This window comes from Colossoma macropomum, unplaced genomic scaffold, assembly GCF_904425465.1.
Source record: "Colossoma macropomum unplaced genomic scaffold, Colossoma_macropomum, whole genome shotgun sequence".
In the NCBI taxonomy this organism is placed as follows: domain Eukaryota; kingdom Metazoa; phylum Chordata; class Actinopteri; order Characiformes; family Serrasalmidae; genus Colossoma; species Colossoma macropomum.
In genome coordinates this window covers 21,360,760-21,380,132 of record NW_023494804.1, presented here as the reverse complement: position 1 = coordinate 21,380,132, position 19,373 = coordinate 21,360,760, and the positions used below count along the sequence as shown (strand labels likewise).

General features: G+C 38.9%; 1 protein-coding gene across 3 annotated transcripts in view; it reads right to left on the bottom strand.

The window, feature by feature from the left end:
- Positions 1–19,373, bottom strand: part of sardh (sarcosine dehydrogenase) — a 77,926-nt gene that overhangs the window by 18,293 nt on the left and 40,260 nt on the right. For all 3 annotated transcript variants that reach the window (XM_036595385.1, XM_036595386.1, XM_036595387.1), the window contains exons 11-16: positions 18,666–18,807; positions 8,989–9,072; positions 7,685–7,798; positions 6,684–6,822; positions 6,463–6,576; positions 6,164–6,311 (exon numbers count right to left, since the gene is read on the bottom strand). In XM_036595385.1, the coding sequence (XP_036451278.1) occupies positions 6,164–6,311; positions 6,463–6,576; positions 6,684–6,822; positions 7,685–7,798; positions 8,989–9,072; positions 18,666–18,807 (741 nt within the window). The remainder of the gene's footprint in view (positions 1–6,163; positions 6,312–6,462; positions 6,577–6,683; positions 6,823–7,684; positions 7,799–8,988; positions 9,073–18,665; positions 18,808–19,373) is intronic.

Below are 19,373 nucleotides of genomic sequence, written 5' to 3'. Positions count from 1 at the left end.
CCATAAACAGCGTGTGTGTGTGTGTGTGTGTGTGTGTGTGTGCGCGCACTGCTCTGTGTCTGTGTTTGTGCGTTCCACATTCACTTCGTGGTATTATTACTTGATGCTCCTCTTTCCCTCCCACTTTCACCCCACCTTGCTCACTACAGCACACAGACCAACAAGCAGACTAATTACACGGCCTGCGGTGTGCGTGTGTCCAATTAGATGGCCTGCCTCTCCTTCAGCAGTCGGTTAGCTGAAGATCAGATATGAACTCTTAATGAAATCACTTACAGCAGATAGAGCAGGCTGGATGTGTTCAAGGAGAGAGAGGCTGAGACTGAGGCTGAATACAAATTCACACAGCAGAACAAGCCACTCATGCTTTAAAAAGCTCATAAAACTGATACACTTACAACATTCATGTGGGTTTTGGAATTAATTCACTCATAATTCACTTTGCATTACATACTTTTTCCAATCTCTCATTATTCCTTAGATTTGAACAGTCTGTTTTTGTCAGTGTCATTAAGACTAATATATGTAAATGAGCTCTGTTTTAGACCTATTTTGTGACTCATTCAAAAAGTAGTCTAGGCTGAAATACTCCTTATAACTTCACTGTGAATTAGAGGAGCCAATATTCATGGTCGTAACTATGTCAGGACCTCAGTAGTTTTAAAAGGATTTTTTTCTCAATTTTCTCCATTCATGAGATTAAATGTAAAACCAGCACCGTTATGATAATACAGCAGACCACTCAGGGGCGCAGGCACGTTGTCACAGACCTACCCAAATAGGGGCTGAATATTTATAATGCGTAATTTTTTATGATATGAAATTTGATTTGTTCTCTGTGAGCACTGTATGGCCAAAAATCTGCTACTTTCCTCAACCCTCCAATCAGTGCTTAGCAACCATTGCTATCTGCACTTGCTTCAGTAATCAGCATCCGTCATGTTCATGACTAGCGTTGGGAAACTGAGGTCCTTGGAAGTTCAAAAGGGTTTCATGAAATTCAGTGTAATGAATCTCTACCAATGAGCAGTGAGAGGTTCTCAGCTGACCTAAGAACGGCTGTTGTTGCTCTGTTCACCTCTGTACGAGACGCTACACTGCCCTGATGACCAGAGTAACTTTGACTTCTTGAGATGTTCAGGTATGCAGCACACATGCTATAGGCTAACTTATAACATCACTATTGTAAATATGTAGCTAGCTGAAAGCACAATTAACACATTAAGATTGTAAAATGCAAACCCTGTATTTCATTTTTTTGTTTGGACTGCTCGTAATGTTGCTGGCTAAATCAGCATGTTTTAGTTCCAATAGCTGCTCAGTTTAGGCTACAGGCTCTGTTGTTGGCTATAACAATGATTATTTGAGAAATAAAGCTGTAATGTGTTACGTACTCATTACATACTGTAACCAGCATGAGAAAGTTCACTGTTAACCAGCATGAGAAAGTTCACTGTTAACCAGCATATTGATGGTATAGTATCATTTTGTGTCATTAACAGTATAAGTAGCTGCATCTACCGTTAGCTGGGGTTTGGTAAAGACAGCTTTTTATAATGTATGTTTAATGCAGGCTTTTTCAGTAATCAGTGAGGACGGATGCAAAAGACAGAAGCAGAGAGAGAGAGAAAGCGGCAAATGAAATAAAATCAATTTGAAACTATCCCTTGATTTAGTGTAGGTTTTAACACATTTTCAGCTTAAAAGAAACATGAATAAATAGTTATATCATTATTTAAATAAACTTAAATAGGGCAACTGGAGTCAAATCAGTTTCTTGAAGACTAATAATAGCAGTTCATGGGAGAATGGAGGGATGGGGAAGAACAAATAAAAAGTGCATAACAGTTATGGATGGGTTAAAAAAGTACCAATGATTTGGCAAAAAAAATGGTAAAAAATCTAAAAGAGAAGCTTGCGGTTGGTTTAATATTCATATGCTGCAGTTATTGTATTCACTATGAGATGTAGGTCACATTTCTGCAAAATGGACAAAAAATTCCATCCTACTTAAGGCCCTGATAATATTATGTATGCGTTTGTTTTTGTGACATCACAAAAACAATGAATTCAAAATGGACGGTTTTTGCAGCTTTACTGGGGGAGTCAACCATCATTTTAAAACTAACAATGTTTACATACGACAATAAAACTATTTAAAAAAAAGTGTGGAATTTTTTCCATTTTCCACAATAGGCACCCTTTAACAGTCACACAGTTTCACTTAAAAATGCCAACATCTAGGGGTGTAAAAATGGTGATTCAAATGCATTAGAACATAACCAGTTCTTATCAATTATAATATTCAATAATATATGCTCTTTTTTTTGCTAAAAATAAAATTCTCAGGTCATTTTCAAACCTAGTCATTTACTGTCCATATTTTACTTCTTTGTTAAACTGGTATTTGTACATATAGTATATTTTTAAAATAATTTAAAATCACACAAATCAAATCAATTTGATTATCCTGATGTTATAAATTGTTCCCTAAAGAAAGGCGAGTTAGCATTTTCTAAATGAGACACCAATCGTGTCCCACTGGCTTTTATTCATTATTATTACAGAGAGAGGGAGAGAGGGGACGAGAGAGACCCTTAAGGTCTGTTAGTGTTGAAGCATGACGAAGCAGCTTGCCCTTCCCAACAGGGATGTGAACATTAGCCATTTATAGATATCACGGAACAAAGCATAATAAATTATGCTGATTAATAAAAACTGAAAGGATAAAACACAACTTTCGCCATCACCATCATAAGAAATCCTTAATTTTATTCCTTTTTTAAACTTCATTTGTAAAAAATGTCAGCACGATCCATACCACACACGTGTCAGTATTTTACAGCAACACTTAAGCCATAACAAAATGGTCATATTCCTCAATGTGTTTTCTTACTCTTCCTTGCCTGGTTGGTAAGGTATACTACTTGTTTATCAGTGAAAAGAGCTGCACAATATGGACATACACCGAACAGGCATAACATTATGACCGCCTCCTTGTTTCTACGCTCATTGTCTATTTTATCAGCTCACAGAGAAGGTACTATTTGGGTGGTGGATCATTCTCAGAACTGCAGTAAGACTGATGTGGTGGTGGTGGTGTGTTAGTGTGTGTTGCGCTGGTACGAGTGGATCAGACACAGTAGTGCTGCTGGAGTTTTTAAACACCTCAGTGTCACTGCTGGACTGAGAATAGTCCACCAACCAAAAATATCCAGCCAACAGCGTCCTGTGGGCAGCATCCTGTGACCACTGATGAAGGACTAGAGGATGACCAACACAAACTGTGCAGCAGCAGATGAGCTATTGTCTCTGACTTTACATCTACAAGGTGGACTGACAAGGTAGGAGTGTCTAATAGAGTGGACAGAGAGTGGACACAGTGTTTAAAAACTCCAGCAGCACTGCTGTGTCTGATCCACTCGTACCAGCACAACACACACTAACACACCACCACCACATCAGTGTTACTGCAGTTCTGAGAATGGTCCACCACTCAAATAGTACCTGCTCTGCGAGGGTCAATGGGAGTCCTAACTACTGAAGAACAGAGTAAAAGGGGGCTAACAAAGTATGCAGAGAAACAGATCGACTACAGTCTGTAATTGTAGAACTACAAAGTGCACCTATATAGTAAGTGGAGCTGATAAAATGGACAATGAGCACAATAAAGATCCCAAGCTGAAAGGGAGAACCTCACTTAAACAGACCAGAATAAATTTTCATTCAGAATCAGTTTTACATTTTTTCATAAATACTTTATATTAGCAACTGTTTCTACTGGCTACTTTCTTGGCTTTCAAACAGAATCAGAGGATTATGATTTTAAATCAGCAGAACTTGCTGTGTCTTTTTGAAAGGCAAGGCTACAGACAGGGCTTTTAAATAATGTTTACTCTAACTGACTATTTGTTTCTGAATAAATTAATAAAAAGAACTTTTGGGTTTACTCTTATATTGTTGTATAGTAGCTACAAGCAGGTTTTAGACAACAACTCAGAAGTAATAAGAAATGAGTAGTGAGATTACCTTTTTCCAGGAAGCAGTGAGTGATGTAAGAAGTAAGTCCTTTGTAATGGATTACTTTTTTGAGTACCTAGCCCAACACTACTGGACACACACAGTGCGGTGTTTCTCGGGTCAGTGTTTGCTGTGATTACATGCTGCTGTGCTGAACTGTGTAAACCCAGCATCACCCCAAGACCAGCTGCTGGTGTAGCATCAGGGCCAGTTTCAGTCTGCATGCTACAACCACTCAGCCTCGGCTCAGCTCTGAGTACTCAGCCTTTAATAAGAGCCTACATTATAACTCAATAATGCTGACTACACACAGTCCTGCACAGGAAGCAATAAAAAGGAGGCGGGAAGGACGTTAATTTTCTGCTACAACGAGAGCCACCACGGCGGCTAAATATTGCTTTATAAAACGCTTCCTGCGCGAAGAGCACTTGCTTCGCCTAGCGTGAAATCACACACAAAGAGCGCACACATTAGCATAAAGAAAATCTCATTGCTGCACTATTACCAACACTGAGCTCCTTTATTTTACTGCAAGTAAGACGTCTTTGTAATGGGTGTGCAGGTTAGGTGGGATTTCATGGTTATGGTTCAGTGCCCCCCCCCCTTTTTTGATCACAAAGAAAAGGAGAATGAGAATAAGACGGAGAGAGACCAGGAGAGGCCAGCAGTGTAATCTTTCTCTTATCATAATAAGAGGAGTAAGAGTCATCAGGACTTAGGGCACATGGATGCTGTGATGTCAAATGTCATCATTCAGTTGTTATAATACGCAGGGCTTTAAACTCCTTCGAAGAACGAAAACTGGAAACAATCATTCTTAACTCATCATCTGAAATCTCAGTTTTACTGGTTAACATCATTGGGCCTAATTCACCAATATCCTCTGCAATTTATCTTAAATTTGTTCTTGAGAAAAGTTCTAAGAAAAAGTCTACATCAGATTCATGACGTGCTCTTAAACTGCAGAACAGTTTGCACCTGTGTGCTCTTGAGTGTGTGTAGATTCTGTTCTTACCTACGAACAAATCGCAAATAAGAAAACACTGTGAACGTCAAAATCTTTGTGAAAACTGCACAAGTGGGTTTTAAGAAGGAATTTCTCTTTAAGAAAGTTGGTGAATGAGGCCCATTCATTTTTCATTATTTGCAGCCCAAATTTAAAAGAAGAACTTAGTGTTACTTGCATTACTCACACGTCTTTAAGAGAACACGTGCGATGCATGTATATCATCAATTGTCTCTATTTATATTACATGTGCCTGTACATAATTTGTATGTGTGCTACATGTATGACCCTGATTGGGAATATGAGCAGCGCAGTGTGAGTGTGGGAAAAATGTAAACTCTGCAAACAATCTGTCAAAGCATCTAATCATACTAATGTTAAACTGACGGATAAAGACCCAATTATATCATATATATTATAACAGGCCAGACTGGATTTTCTTTCAAAACAGCTCTGTAAGCTTTACATTTTATTCAGAAATATTTTACTTTTATTTTATAATTTTTTCAATTATGTTTTGAACTCTTTCTACTGGCTAGTTTCTAGGTTTTTAAACAGGTTTTTAAATCGTTCGTGTTTAAAACCAGCAAAACTGGCTTTGTTTTGTGAAAAGGCAAGGATACTGACATGTCTTTTAAATGATATTTACTGTGATTGACTTTTTTTTTGATAAATTACTGAAAAGGACTACTGAGTTTTCCCTTGTACAGTTGGTGCAAGTGGGATTTACACCGTCATGCAAAGTAATGAAGAATGAGATTACATTTTCCACAAAGTGATAAGTAATGTACCCACATAATATTTGCAGAGAACAAACTGGTAACTTGCAAGGGATTACTTTTTGTATGACTACCTGATACTCGGCACAACACATAGCAATAGCAGTTTTAACAGTGTGAAATGAAAGAGAAAATCCAATATACGCTAGACAATAAATACACAAGAAAATAAATACATAGAAAGAAAAAATATATACGTGTGGGCATCAAAGCAGCATATGAGTACAGGAGCTAGTCTAAACAGGTGTCAGGCATGAACTGTACAGGAAGATCGGGGTAAAAGCATCCCATATTTTTTGTGTGTGTGTGTGTGTGTGTGTGTGTGTGTGTGTGTGTGTGTGTGTGTGTGTGTTCTCACCTCTTTGGCCCTTGAATGCTGATCATTCCCATATCTTCTGAGTGGTCAGTCAGAGTGCAGTTGAAGCCCTTATCCTGCAGGACTGTTTGAATGTGACTCCAATTGTGCTGGGCCACACCACCTCCTACAGCCAAGTAGTACGCATCTCCTACATACACAGACACAGACACATGCACATGCATGCAAAATGAAAATGAAAAGGTTTTCATTTTCACATTGAGAAGTGTCCTTATGACAATGATAACATGGATGTATAAGTCTGTGAACGAGCATAAGAGCATAAGTCTGCTTTTGCCTACCATTAGATTCTGGAGTCAGGGGGAGGTGGGCGGGGCCAGGCTCCAAACGACTGACAGTTAGATCAGACTCTGACCCGCCCTTCTCATTCAGCATGCAGGTGTACACAGTAGATCCTGAAATGTAAAACACAAAACACAAATGTACAAATGTTCAGACTTTTTATTGTGTCAGGTACTGTCGTTATACGTAATATGTGCGTGGGTGTTCTGTGTCTCTTCACCTGGTGCTCTGTTGACGTCTGCTGTGAACAGCCAATCAGCAGCTTTCTTGGCATCAGGGCCAGTCAGATAGAACTTGCCAAAGTAAGACATATCAAAGACCGCCACAGCGTTCCTACAGGCCATACACTCATCTCTGATCTGTACACACACACACACACACACACACACACAGTGCCCATATTTTGCAGTTTAGCTCACTGTACTTACAGTATTATGCTCAAGTCATAGACCACCCTTCATTTCTTTAATTTGCAGTCAAAATGATCATTAAGTACATTATTCATTTTTCACTATTCAAATATTATCAGTTTTTAATGTAAATCTGCTGAGACATTTTCCACACCTCCGAAGTTCAGTCTTTGAAGTCGGTTTATCATTTTCTGCTTCTCACCATGCAAATAATCCAAACACATTCAGTGATGTTGAGGTCGAGACTCTCGGGTGGTCAGTTCACTGTTCTGAGAAAACCAGCAGCTTCTTTTTGTCTGTTTCCTTTTCTCAGTAAAAGCTTCTTGACAGCTACACATCCTTTCAGACTCATAGCGCTGAGTTGTCTTCTCTCAGTGGAAGGATGGACAGAAACACCTGTGGATGTTTTCAGATCTGAAGCAGCTTGATTTTCTCCTCTCTCTCAAAGATGAAAGTTTTAAGTGCTGTTTATCTGATGGAGATGGTTTTGGTGGTCTAGCAGGTCTTGCATGGGTGTTAGGAGTCCGATTTTCTTTTGAGCTCCAGTTTTGGAAACTCTTTTTTCTACATATTTTTCTTTGACTTTCTCCTTCCTTACGCTTAAGTACATTATCTAGTGTGTAATCTCCTCAGAAATATCCTCTGAAAATGAATAACGTGTACTTAATGGCTGTTTTTACTGAATATTAAAGAAATGAAGGGTGGTCTCTGCCTTTGGCACAGTACAGTAGGAACCTTCTACACCACACACAGAGCTGCACATATCCATGTAAATACACACACTCATGCACATGTACACACACACACTTGCCGTGTCGTGATGGGGTGGATAGTCAAAGGTATATTCTTTGCCCAGGAGCTGGTTGTATTTGTAGTCACTGTGCGTGGGAATATCATAAGCACCATAATAATCATAATCTAAAACCTGCACACAGAGATTAATCACAGGGTTACACAATCACAGTATAACTGCAAACACTGAAACAACATCACAACCTACATAAACTCACTCCGAAATTGATTTTTTAGATGGACTATGGTTGCCACTATTGATTATATTAGTGATCAAATAATTTACTGATCATTATAATTGTTAATCCAAGTAATTTTAAGCCCAAACAATAAAACATTCACAGTCTATCATTACATAGTTGTGTTTTATCAGAAATCATTACTTGATAATTACTCTGAGAACCAGCACTTTCATAATGCTAATTTCCACATATCGTTCTATTGAAATTTCAATGTTATTTTAGCACCAGGCTAACGGTGCCGTACATTCATGTTACCCGGACTGGTTTTAACACTACTTAGGCCAACTCTACTTAAGCACAGGCATTTGAGGTACTTGAAGCAGACATTCAGATGGTATATTAAAGCAATAAGCCACTCGAGGCTGTGGGTTACTGCGATTTTATTTTTATTTGATTTACTCCGCTTCGCGTCATGCCAAAGAACTCCCTTCCCCATGATAAAATCGCAGTAACACACTGCCTCGAGTGGCTTATTGCTTTTATAAAACGGCGGCCAACATAAAATATATTAAAATACACAATATTTTATATAATTACTTAAGTTCTTATTAATAATAATCGACATAAACAAGTATTACACCAAGAAATGTAGTTCCTTTAGAGTGCGGTATTGTTGCTAAGCAACCACTGACCGCTGAATGAGGAGAACTTTCGGTCGCCCATCACTGTATATTGCAGTCATTTCATGATTTTTTAAGTTTTTGTCGTATAAGAATGAACATATGATAACAGCACTGTTTCGTGCAAAAACGTTTTGCTTTTTAAGTACTTTTTGGTCACCAGATTACCACCACATAAAATGTGGCATGTGCAAAAACAAATAGATAGAACTAGAAGTTTAGAAATAGAAGTTTTTTTTTTAACATGTAGAGGATGTGTTGGCATGTTTTCACTCTGAAAAACAAACTGTGTAATTTGACTGGAGGTATTCAAACTTTTGCACGCTACTGTATAGTTACCTGCAGATACCCTGTATATCATTCACACTGCAGAATAACATTTCAACCAATTCATTTTTACAATGCAATGAAATAGCTCAACTAGAGGATAAACAGAGCAGCACGTGTGCTCGATGTCTAACCGGTGCAGGTCCTTCTTTATGGAACCAGCCTGGTCTCTCCCAGCCGTGCCTCTCCTGGAACACACACCCCTGCTCCTGCAGCACCTACAACACACAAATACATTATACATTACAATATAATTAAAATAACACAACACATAATACACTAAAGTTTCAAAATGTTTCTTGGATGTAAAGCTCTAGCAGAAACCTTTAATTTGTTGAGAACCTTAACATTAGTGGTCACCAACCCTGATATTGGCGATCTACCTTACTGAGGAGCCTAGTTTTCAGTCTCCATGGGCCGTATTGCAGTAACAGCAGCTAGCCATCTGGCTAACTAAGTAAATTATTTTGAACACGTGTATACATTGCAGCTGTGCACGCATGGTCAGTTGCTTTTGCTGCTGTTGGAAGAAAACCTTGTATCACCATTTTTGTCATTTTTCAGTTTTTGACATAATTTGAAAATGCCTGTTGCCTTTTATATTGTGTGTTAATTCCAAACGGCCCAAAACGACTTAGGGAAACAAGTCTGGTTCCACTGACTTACATTAAAAGTGAAGTATGTTTTTTCCTTCTCCTGTAAAGTTACCATTTTGGAGATAGAAGATTTTCTTCCGACAACAGTGATATGGTAGTTGACTGTCGATTTTGATTGAGTAGATTAAGATATCCTAACTTGAGATAAGATTTTGTAAGATAAGATTCTCAAGTTCAGATAAGTTTTGACAAATCTTTTGACAAAAAGATGGAAAGTTTCTGCAATTCAGCCCCAGCTAATTAAGTCTACGATTAGCTGGATCAAATGCATTAGTGTAAGGAGGAGTGTTAGATGCAGATTGGAACTGAACTCCACAGGAAAGTAGATCTACAGAAGGAGGGTTGGTTACCACTGTTTGATATTATATGGAGATTCTTTAAAGCAGTTGTTAGCACTCACACAGCTCTTATAAAATAGGTCCTTTTATGAAGCCTCCTCTTTAAAATTATTCAGAGAACTTCAAAGGCCAGATTCCTGCACAGTGTGGTGATTTCCATGCTCAAAACACACCTGATTCAACTCAGCAGTTACTTGGTTTTGTATTTGTGTTAAAGCTGGGAAACCCAACCCACTCAGAGAGCAAAGCCAATGATGCTTTTTTAGACCCCCAGTTACGGATGGCTGTAGCATCGCCTGGGATTGAACTATCAATCTCCCGACAACACTTAGACGAGTGCACCACTTGGTATGTTCTATGCACCATCATGGCCGATGTTGTTTTGTGAATATCTTATATTTTGTAATATACTGGAAAATATAGTGTTTTTTGGACCCAAATCAAAAAATTAAAAACATATTTGCTCAGTAATTTGAAACAGAAATGCACAGGTAACCAACACTGCTCACTTTTCTAACATTTTGTTTGATGGGTTTCTGGACTGTAACTTTCTCTCTCCAGCTGAACTTCAGCTTCGAAAAATAACTACATGCTTCAAAACAGCTGGTCACGATCTCTCAAGCTATTCCTGAAACGTGAAACAAAAGACAAACCAGCCCTCGAACCACACACACGCACACACACACGCGCACACACACGCGCACACACACACACAGCAGTAGCCTTTCTTTCTCCATCTTTCTTTCTTTTCTTCCCTCTGGCAGACCTAGAGAATGCTGGTTGCTAGGCGACTTGCTCTCCTCCATGCTCTTTGAAGGCTCTCCTGGTCTGAAGGATGGGCCTGGCCATTGGAGATGTTGTGCGCGTGTGTACGTTGTGTGTATGTGTGTGTGAGTCATACTCTCTCAGCTTGTCTTCTCCAGAATGTAACCCTGTTATTTATTGCTTTTTATAATGGTAATGTTGTGTAATTGATAGAAGATAAAAATAATCTCTGTGGGCTAACTCCGCCACCTCGGTTGCCATGCGATGATGCACAGTGGGCAGGCTAGTTTCTGTTTGTGTGCGTGTGCTCGGATTGTTACACGAAAGAAGGAGCTAGCATTTCAACTGCAGAGCGTTTGTGATGAGCTGAGAGAGAATAAGTTAGAAAAGAAAGATAAAAGAGATGTACAGTTCAGTGAGGTGATGTGTGGATAATCCAGAAGGCAGAGCAGTGCAAGCTGTATTAGACTCAAAAAACAAATGCATGACATTTAGTTACAGTACATTAAATCAGGCTGAGCAGTCTGCACATATAGACCTCAACATAAAATGCAAATGCACTTAATGTCGGCATATTTCTAGTTTATTACTCAAACAACACCTGTGCTTTATTTTTTGAGTAAACAGGATGTGTGTGTGTGTGTGTGTGTGTGTGCGTGTGTGTGAGTATATATGTGTGTGTGTGCGTGTGTGTGAGTATATATGCGTATGTATTCGTGTTTGCATTCATACGATTTCAGGACAAAAACATCTTGATTTCATAAATCAGAGAAAAGAAATGTTAACCTGGAGAATCAACAACGTTAACAGTTACATTTTTATCACATCTAAGTACTTACATATACAGTACTGTGCAAAAGTCAGAGACCCCCCTCATTTATTTCAGTTGCAGTTAAAATGGCCATTAAGTAAAGTTTTCAAGAGATATTTCTAAAGACAGTAAATAAAAATGATCCACTTGCATAAGGAAGGGGAAAGTTGAAGGAAAATAAGTCAAAAAACAGGAGGTTCCAAAACCTAAAAAATATATATACAGAAAATTGGAATTGTAACAACCATGCAAGGCATGACAGACCACTAACACTGTCTCCATCAGATAAACAGCACTTAAAGCTTTCATCTTTGAGAGAGAGGAGAAAATCAAGCTGCTTCAGATCTAAAAAAAATACACAGCTGTTTCTGTCCATCCTTCCACTGTGAAAAGACATCTCAGCACTATGAGTCTGAAAGGATGTGTAGCTGTCAAAAAGCTTTTACTGAGAAGATGAAAGAGACAATATAATCAAACCAAGAAGTTGCTTTCACTGAAATGGTCACCCCAGAGCCCAGACCTCACCCTCATTGAATGTGTCTGTGATTATGCAACTAGAAAATGTGCATCCAACTTGCAAGAATGAACTTTGGAGGTGTGCAAAAACATCCCTGCAGATTTCTTTGTAAAACTGAAAGCAAGTCTCCAGAATGTAAGCTGTAATCAAGGTAAAGCGTGGACACACTGAAAAGTTTGGTATTTCATTTAGTTCATGAGACTTAATTTTCTGAGACTTAGGCCCATCCCATTTCTTATTTTTACCCCTGCTCCTTGTTTTTAAGTGTCATCTTGCCACTTGGAACTAAGTCACAAGGGGTTGTGGCTGAAATCTTCCCGTATGAAATGGGAGCCTCAAATAAAGAAGAACATGACTTCATTTATAGGCTATTAGTGGTGCTCTGTAGGCAATCCTGCCAGTCTACAGTGATAGAAGAGGAGGGTAAAGTTCAACAATCTCACTGCGATTTATTATCGCCCACCCCTAATTCTTCAGTGATATGACGAAGCCAGCTATCTAACTGCTTCTTGTTTGAATTTTCTAAATAAATGGAGCAGCAGTTATGTTCTGGTGCTTTAGGCGTCAGAACTACTGGACTATTTAAGGTGGTATGGAAAATTTAGCTAGCTAACTACAGAGACATACTAAGCATACTATTAGCAACTTTTTATGCTTTTTATGAAGAAAAGGACCATAATACATTGAAAAGACATTAATCTAATACAATAGTTATTGTAATTTGAAACGAAGAAAATACTCACATTTGTAGGTTTCTTTGGCCGTTTGCACAGCCACTTGCTGGTTTTTCTTTTTTTCCCTCACAACACTCTGTTTGGATTGTGCCTCTGAAAAACCTATGTTTGGAGGGCCATGAAGCCCTAACACTTCTCCCTACCCCTCTATCTCAAGAAAAATTGGGACAGCCTACCCCTAGGAGTGAACGCACAAAACAGAGGGGTAAGAGCTGAGTGGTAGGGGCAAGGGGTGAAATGGGTTTGGGCCTTAGTTTTCTGCTTTTTTTTTTTTTCTGGCACTGAAAAATGTCTTTATAAAACTGACAACAAGTCTCCTGAAAAAGATGAAAGCTGTAATACATACAAAAGGTTGACAAACTAAATACCGAAAAATCTCATTTTGTAGTTTATATTTGTGTATTCGGTTATTTTCTGTTCAATATATGTTTTGTTGTTTATCTTTCCTGAAGCTGAAAAAGAAAAGAACTTACTTCATAGTCGCTGTGACAGAAAATAAAATAAATGAAAGGAGGTCTCTAGACATTTGCACAGTACTGTATATATATTTGTGGGTCATATTATTGAATATATATACAGTTATATACACCCAGTGAAAAATTTAGGCTTTTTTTTTTTTGCATTTTTGGACATAGACATTGGGGTATCATCATGCCTATATCAAAAGAGCTCTCTGGTAGATGCCTACAAGTCTGGGAAAGGGTTTGACAAGTGTTTCCAAAATTCTAGAAATCAGTCCTTCCACTGTCTGGAAGATCATCGACAAGTAAAGGAGACTTAAAGCCGGGCCAGTATCTGCTGGTAGCTCTTGCCACTGTGGATGTCATAGTGCATGCATCTACCATTCGAACGAAAAGAAGGCTTTGCTGTCAAAAAAAAAATAAAAATAAATAAATAGGCAAGGACCAGGACTTCTGGAACAATGTGCTATGCACAGGCGAGACAAAGATAGAGCTGTTTCGTCACAGTATCAGAAGCCATGTTTGGTGAAAACCAAAAACTGCATTTGATCAGAAGAACCTCAAACCAACTGTAAAGCGGAAATGTTATCCTCACCATGTTCTACAGGGGGACTGTGGAGAGCATTCTGATCGCCTGGTTTGGGAATTGCACCGCCTCCGACCGCAAGACCCTACAGCGCATAGTGAGGACAGCTGAGAAGATCATCGGGGTCTCTCTCCCCTCCATCATGGACATCTACACCACACGCTGCACGCTGCATCCGCAAAGCCACCAGCATTGTGAACGACCCCATCCATCCCTCACACAGACTTAATTTTTGTTTGCACACTGTCTGCACGTTCACATTTTGTAATTTTGTACTTTTGTACTTTTTGTTCCTTGTTGTACCTTGTTCCTGGAGGAACGTAATTTCGCTCCACTGTGTACTTGTACATAGATGGAATGACAATAAAAGCCTCTTGACTTGACTTGACTTGTTATGGCTTGGGGCTGCTTTGCTGCCTCAGGGCCAGGCCAACTTGCAAAGACAAGATTGACTATGAATTCTCTTTCATACTAGAGAGGGCTATATGATGTAAGATCATCTGTCAAAAAGTTGAAGCTGAAGAAGTGGACCTTCCAACAAGATAACTTTCCCAAACATGCAAGTAAAACCACCAAGAAATGGTTCGAAAGGAAGAAATGGAGGGTTGTGCAATGGTCTAGTCAAAGCCCAGATCTGAATCCCACTGAAATGCTGCAGGGGGATTTGAAATGGGCTGTGCATGCAAGAACCCCCCTAAAACATTGTACAGCTGAAATAATTCTGCATGAAAGAGTGGGCAAAAGTTTCCCCCAGTAGATGTCAGAAACTGGTAGACAGTTATAGGAAGTGCCTACATAAAGTTCTTTCTGTCAAAAGGGGCAGTACCAGTTACTGAAGCCAGGGGTGTGCTTACTTTTTCAACAGACAAAAATGACAGTTGGTTGATTTCTTTTTTTTAAATAAGTCAAATTTCCTTTGTTTTTTGTTCCATTACCTATCTTTTATATATACATACTGTTTACATATTAGACCTGTCCAGGGTGTATCCTGCCTTCCGACCAATGACAACTGGGATAGGCTCCAGCACCCCACCGCGACCCAGAAGGATAAGCGGTTTAGATGATGGATGGATGGATGTTTACATATTACATATATATACATACTATATACATATTGTTGGATGAATAATGTTGCTTGGCATTTCAAGTGTCACCAACATGGTAGTGGCATGACAGTGGGTGTTGCGGTGGTACATGTGTGTGACGTATGCAAGTTGACCTCTACACACAGTAGATGTCAGAACACTAATCTCTCTGCAGATATCATGTTTACGTCAATCCAGTACACAGGAACGTCCTTATTCTTTTGTGAACCCCTTACAGTATATTTCTATAGTTAGCCATTAGCCAGGTTAAAAATGAAAGGACATAAGATTCTGAGAAAAAAGGCAGAACATTCAGAGTAAATGTCTCATTTAAGGCCATCTGAGCAGGGCATGTAGCTAAAAATAAGCACCCACCGTCTTTATTGCTACCAATCTTTAATTCAGCTCTGTGTTCTCCACTGGGATGAGCTGTGAGCGTGGCTAACCAGCACAGGAGGTATTTTTGGAAACACTTAAGTTCCATCGTTTTAGCAGTAGCTTAGCAACAAGTCTTTTCAACAGCTACATGTAGCCTGGAGTCAGTAATAAACTACTGAATCACGGAGGAAAGAAAAGAAGGCTTTTTTTGTTTGACTAGAAAAAGAAAGGAAACAGCTGAATTTGAATTTCACTGTGGTTAGGATATTTTAAATACCTGTGTCATTGAATTGAAGACTTTAGAAGGAACTGTATATAAACAAATTTGATCACTGTGTTCTTCAGATAAGGAGCATTTGTTCCACACATGGCATGCATTCAAACACAGACACATTTGTTTCTATATGATGTCAGCACATAGTTCCATACATATGTCCCTATATACAGATGGGTGACAAATTAAAGGAAAAAACAGAACAAATGAGAGAGCGGAACAGAAGAAAAGATGCTTCAGACAGGGGTACTGCATGACAGAACTAGAAGAGGAAAGTTCGTGAACAAACTAAGCTGCCTTAACAAACTGTAGAATCCCAAGTCATTGCTAAGGTGTTGCAAGGCCACTGCTATGGCATCCTAGGCGGTTGCTAAAAGTGTTGCTAGGCTGTTTTATGTTTTTACAGGTGGTTGCTAAGGTGCTAACTGACTGTTTTATTTGTTCCAGGTGGTTGCTAAGGTGTTGACTGGCTGTTGCTATGGAATCCTAAGTAATCACTAAGGCCGTTGGCCGTTGCTGTTATCCCAGGTCATTACTAAGGTGTTGCTAGACTGTTGCTATGCTATCCCAGATGGTTGCTAAGCTGTTGCTATGGTATCCCAGTTAGAGCTGAAATTTTTGAACATTTCACAATTCATTTCCTATGGAAAAAAAAATGTTAAAACGAATGGTGCACAAAAACTGTATGTGTGATCGGTTCTCAAAGCATAAGTGCACTATTTCCATATAGCCTTTATGATCCTGTAAAATATGGCTCTCTCTCAAAAACTGTGACTCATGAAAATGGTTAAAAAAAAAGTAGAACAATTAGAAGAAAACAAAGAATAGCAAGTTGGCTTTGTCAATCAAATTAAGCAGTTAACATTCTACCATGCTCTGTGGTATATATACAAATTCTGAGTAGGCCCAGCTGACCTCACGTGTGGATCAAGAGGAACAGACTGACTTTAAAAGAAGGTTCATTGTTGGGGCATGAACGGCAGGAGCTTCAGTCACACAGGCTGCTCAACTGGCTTATGTTTCAATAGGAATAGCGACATCTGCATTCAGATCTGCAGGAAAAACATCAGTAAACTGTGGGAAATTGTGAGCCAAAGTGCACATTTACAAAAACAAAAAACGGAGCTCATATTACTCCCTTTTTGAAAGAAATGCACTGCCTACTTGTATCTTTAAGGGTAGATTTTAAAGTTCTGCTACTAGTTTTCAAGGTTCTAAATGACCTGGTAGCTGCTTACATCACAGAATGTGCATCTGTTTATGTTATACCACGTGACCTTAGATCTGCAGATACTGACCTTCCGCAAATACCTTTTGTAAAACACAGAAAATAAAGAGGGGCCTTTCAGTTATTATACTTCAAAACAGTGGAACTCAATGCCACCTTTTATTAGACAGTCAAGCTCAGCATTCACTTTTAAGAGACATTCAAAAATGCATCACTTTAACTTAGTGCTTAATTAAAACTTTACGTCTCTTAATATTTACCTTTTTAATTTGATCAGTGTCATTGTCTTATTTATGATTTTAAATTAATACTCAATTTCTTCACCTACTGTTATATCAGCTTTAACAACAGCCTGTAAAGCACTCTGAGCTGCCACCAGCATGAAGAGTGCTATATACACACACACGTGAGTGCAGGACGTAATTAGCGAGAACAGTCCATCCTTGTCTACATAGAGATGTTATAATATTATTATAGTAGGGCTGCAGTGGATAAACTCCTCATTACAAACGAATGACCATTTGAGACTTCAGTGGTGAAAAACCATCAATACTGGTCTACAGAGATGTGGAGAAAAGTGATATGTTCAGATGAAGCATCCTTCACAGTGTTCTCCTCAAGTGGGTGTGTGCATGTGCAGCATAAACCAAGAGAACAGTACAGGCCTGGTTGCTGAACCTCTACAGTAAGGGGGTCCAGTGGATCTGTTATGCGATGAGGGGCATTTTCCTGGTTCCAATTGTCCTTTTTGAGTGAAGAGTCCCTGTAAATTAAGTTTTTTTTGACTGATCACCTTTATGCTGAGACGAAACATGTGGTCTCTTTCAGGATGACACTGTCCCCAAACACAAGGCACGAGGGATCACTGAATGTTTTGATGAGTACAATAATGATGTTAAATCATATGCTGGCCTTCACATACAGCAGATCTCAACCCAGTTGAACACATATGAGAGATTTTGGACCAATGTGTTAGATGGTGCTCTCTATCACAATCATTAAAACACAAACTGAAAGAGTATGTTTTAAACCTCCAGTGCAGATCCAGAGAGTAGAAGCTATGCCAAGGAACGCTGAAGCTGTTCTGGTGGCTTGTGATGTCCAACACCTTACTAAGACACTTATGCTGTTTTTTCCTGTCACTCATTTGTACATGCACCTATTTGTACCTGATGTACCTACATGTACCTAATCAGATGTAAAAAATAAAAAAATAAGAATTAAGCTGTTTTTCTCCCTCACACACACAGTTTTAGTGATTTAGGCTGCGCTCAGCTCGTTAGTCTAAAGTTCCTGCTTGTAAACACTGGGATAATTAAATTGTGATTTGTGCTGTGCTCTACATGCATTTGCTTTTAGAACTTTTTACCACCAACCTGCTAGAAGTCTGCAATAAGTTTTTAGATTATTTTTGTTGTATAGTTATTGTTTTCTCTTGATATATTGTTTAATTCTCATGCTATACTGACACTGCATAATTATTAATAAAGTCTATTTTAAAAAACCCAAAACTGTCCCTACATCAGTTTGAAGGAGTCTTTAAAAGAAAGAGAAAGAGACAGACAAACAGATAGAGAAAGATAACAGATAACTAGATAGATAAACAGATAGCTAGAGAGAGATACAGACAGAGAGATGGATAGCTATATAGGTAGACAGGTAGACAGAAACAGAGATATATGTAGATAGAGACAGGTAAACAAACAGACAAACAGAAAGACAGATAGACAGACAGATAGATAGATAGACAGATAGATAGATAGCAGGGATGTAGCAATACAATGTAACGTTTCACGTCGTATTATATTGTAGCATAGCATACTGTATCATTTTGAATCGTAACACCCCTGACAGATAGACTGACAGATCATCTGATTGATAGACTGGTAGACTATATATATATATATATATATATATATATATATATATATATATATATATATATATATATATATGGACATAAAGATAAATAGATGACCTGGTGAAGCGGGTCTTTCCTCATGTTCCGGCCAGCCAAGGGCTCATCGAAGGGGAAAACCACAGAGTAGTTTTTGGCGTACGACTCGTGACTGCGTTCTCTGATCCAGCGGTTGTTGTTGGTCAGGGAGTGATGGAACCTCCTAAAAGAGCATAACCGGATAAATAAGTAAGCAAACATACACGGCAGAGAATGTGTTCAGTGTGCTTTTTACACATTTAAAAGACTTGAGTATCATTTAATTTAGAGCAGCGCAATGTTGCAATGTTCAGTGTGATTGATATCAAAACACAATCAGTGTTATTATGTCTTCCGCTCTGTAGACTCCGCTACAGTAGAGTACTCTGTAGTGCATGTTTTTCACGCTACTTTGATAACAGCTTGTCAGCCACAGAGCTGTAGCTAAAAGAGATGAGACAGAAGAGAAGTCACATTTTAATCACTCACTCACACACCGACACACACACACACACTCTCTCTCACACACCGACACACACACACACACACACACACTCACTCTCACACACTGACACACACACACAGACTCACTCTCACACACACACACACACACACACACACACACACACACTCTCTCACTCACACACAGACACACACACACTTCCTTTCCTGACCTCTTATTACATCTCTCCCTTTCTCATTGATCAGTAATCACTCAAGTATTTCAGGTGGAGGTTCACGTGTAGTTAG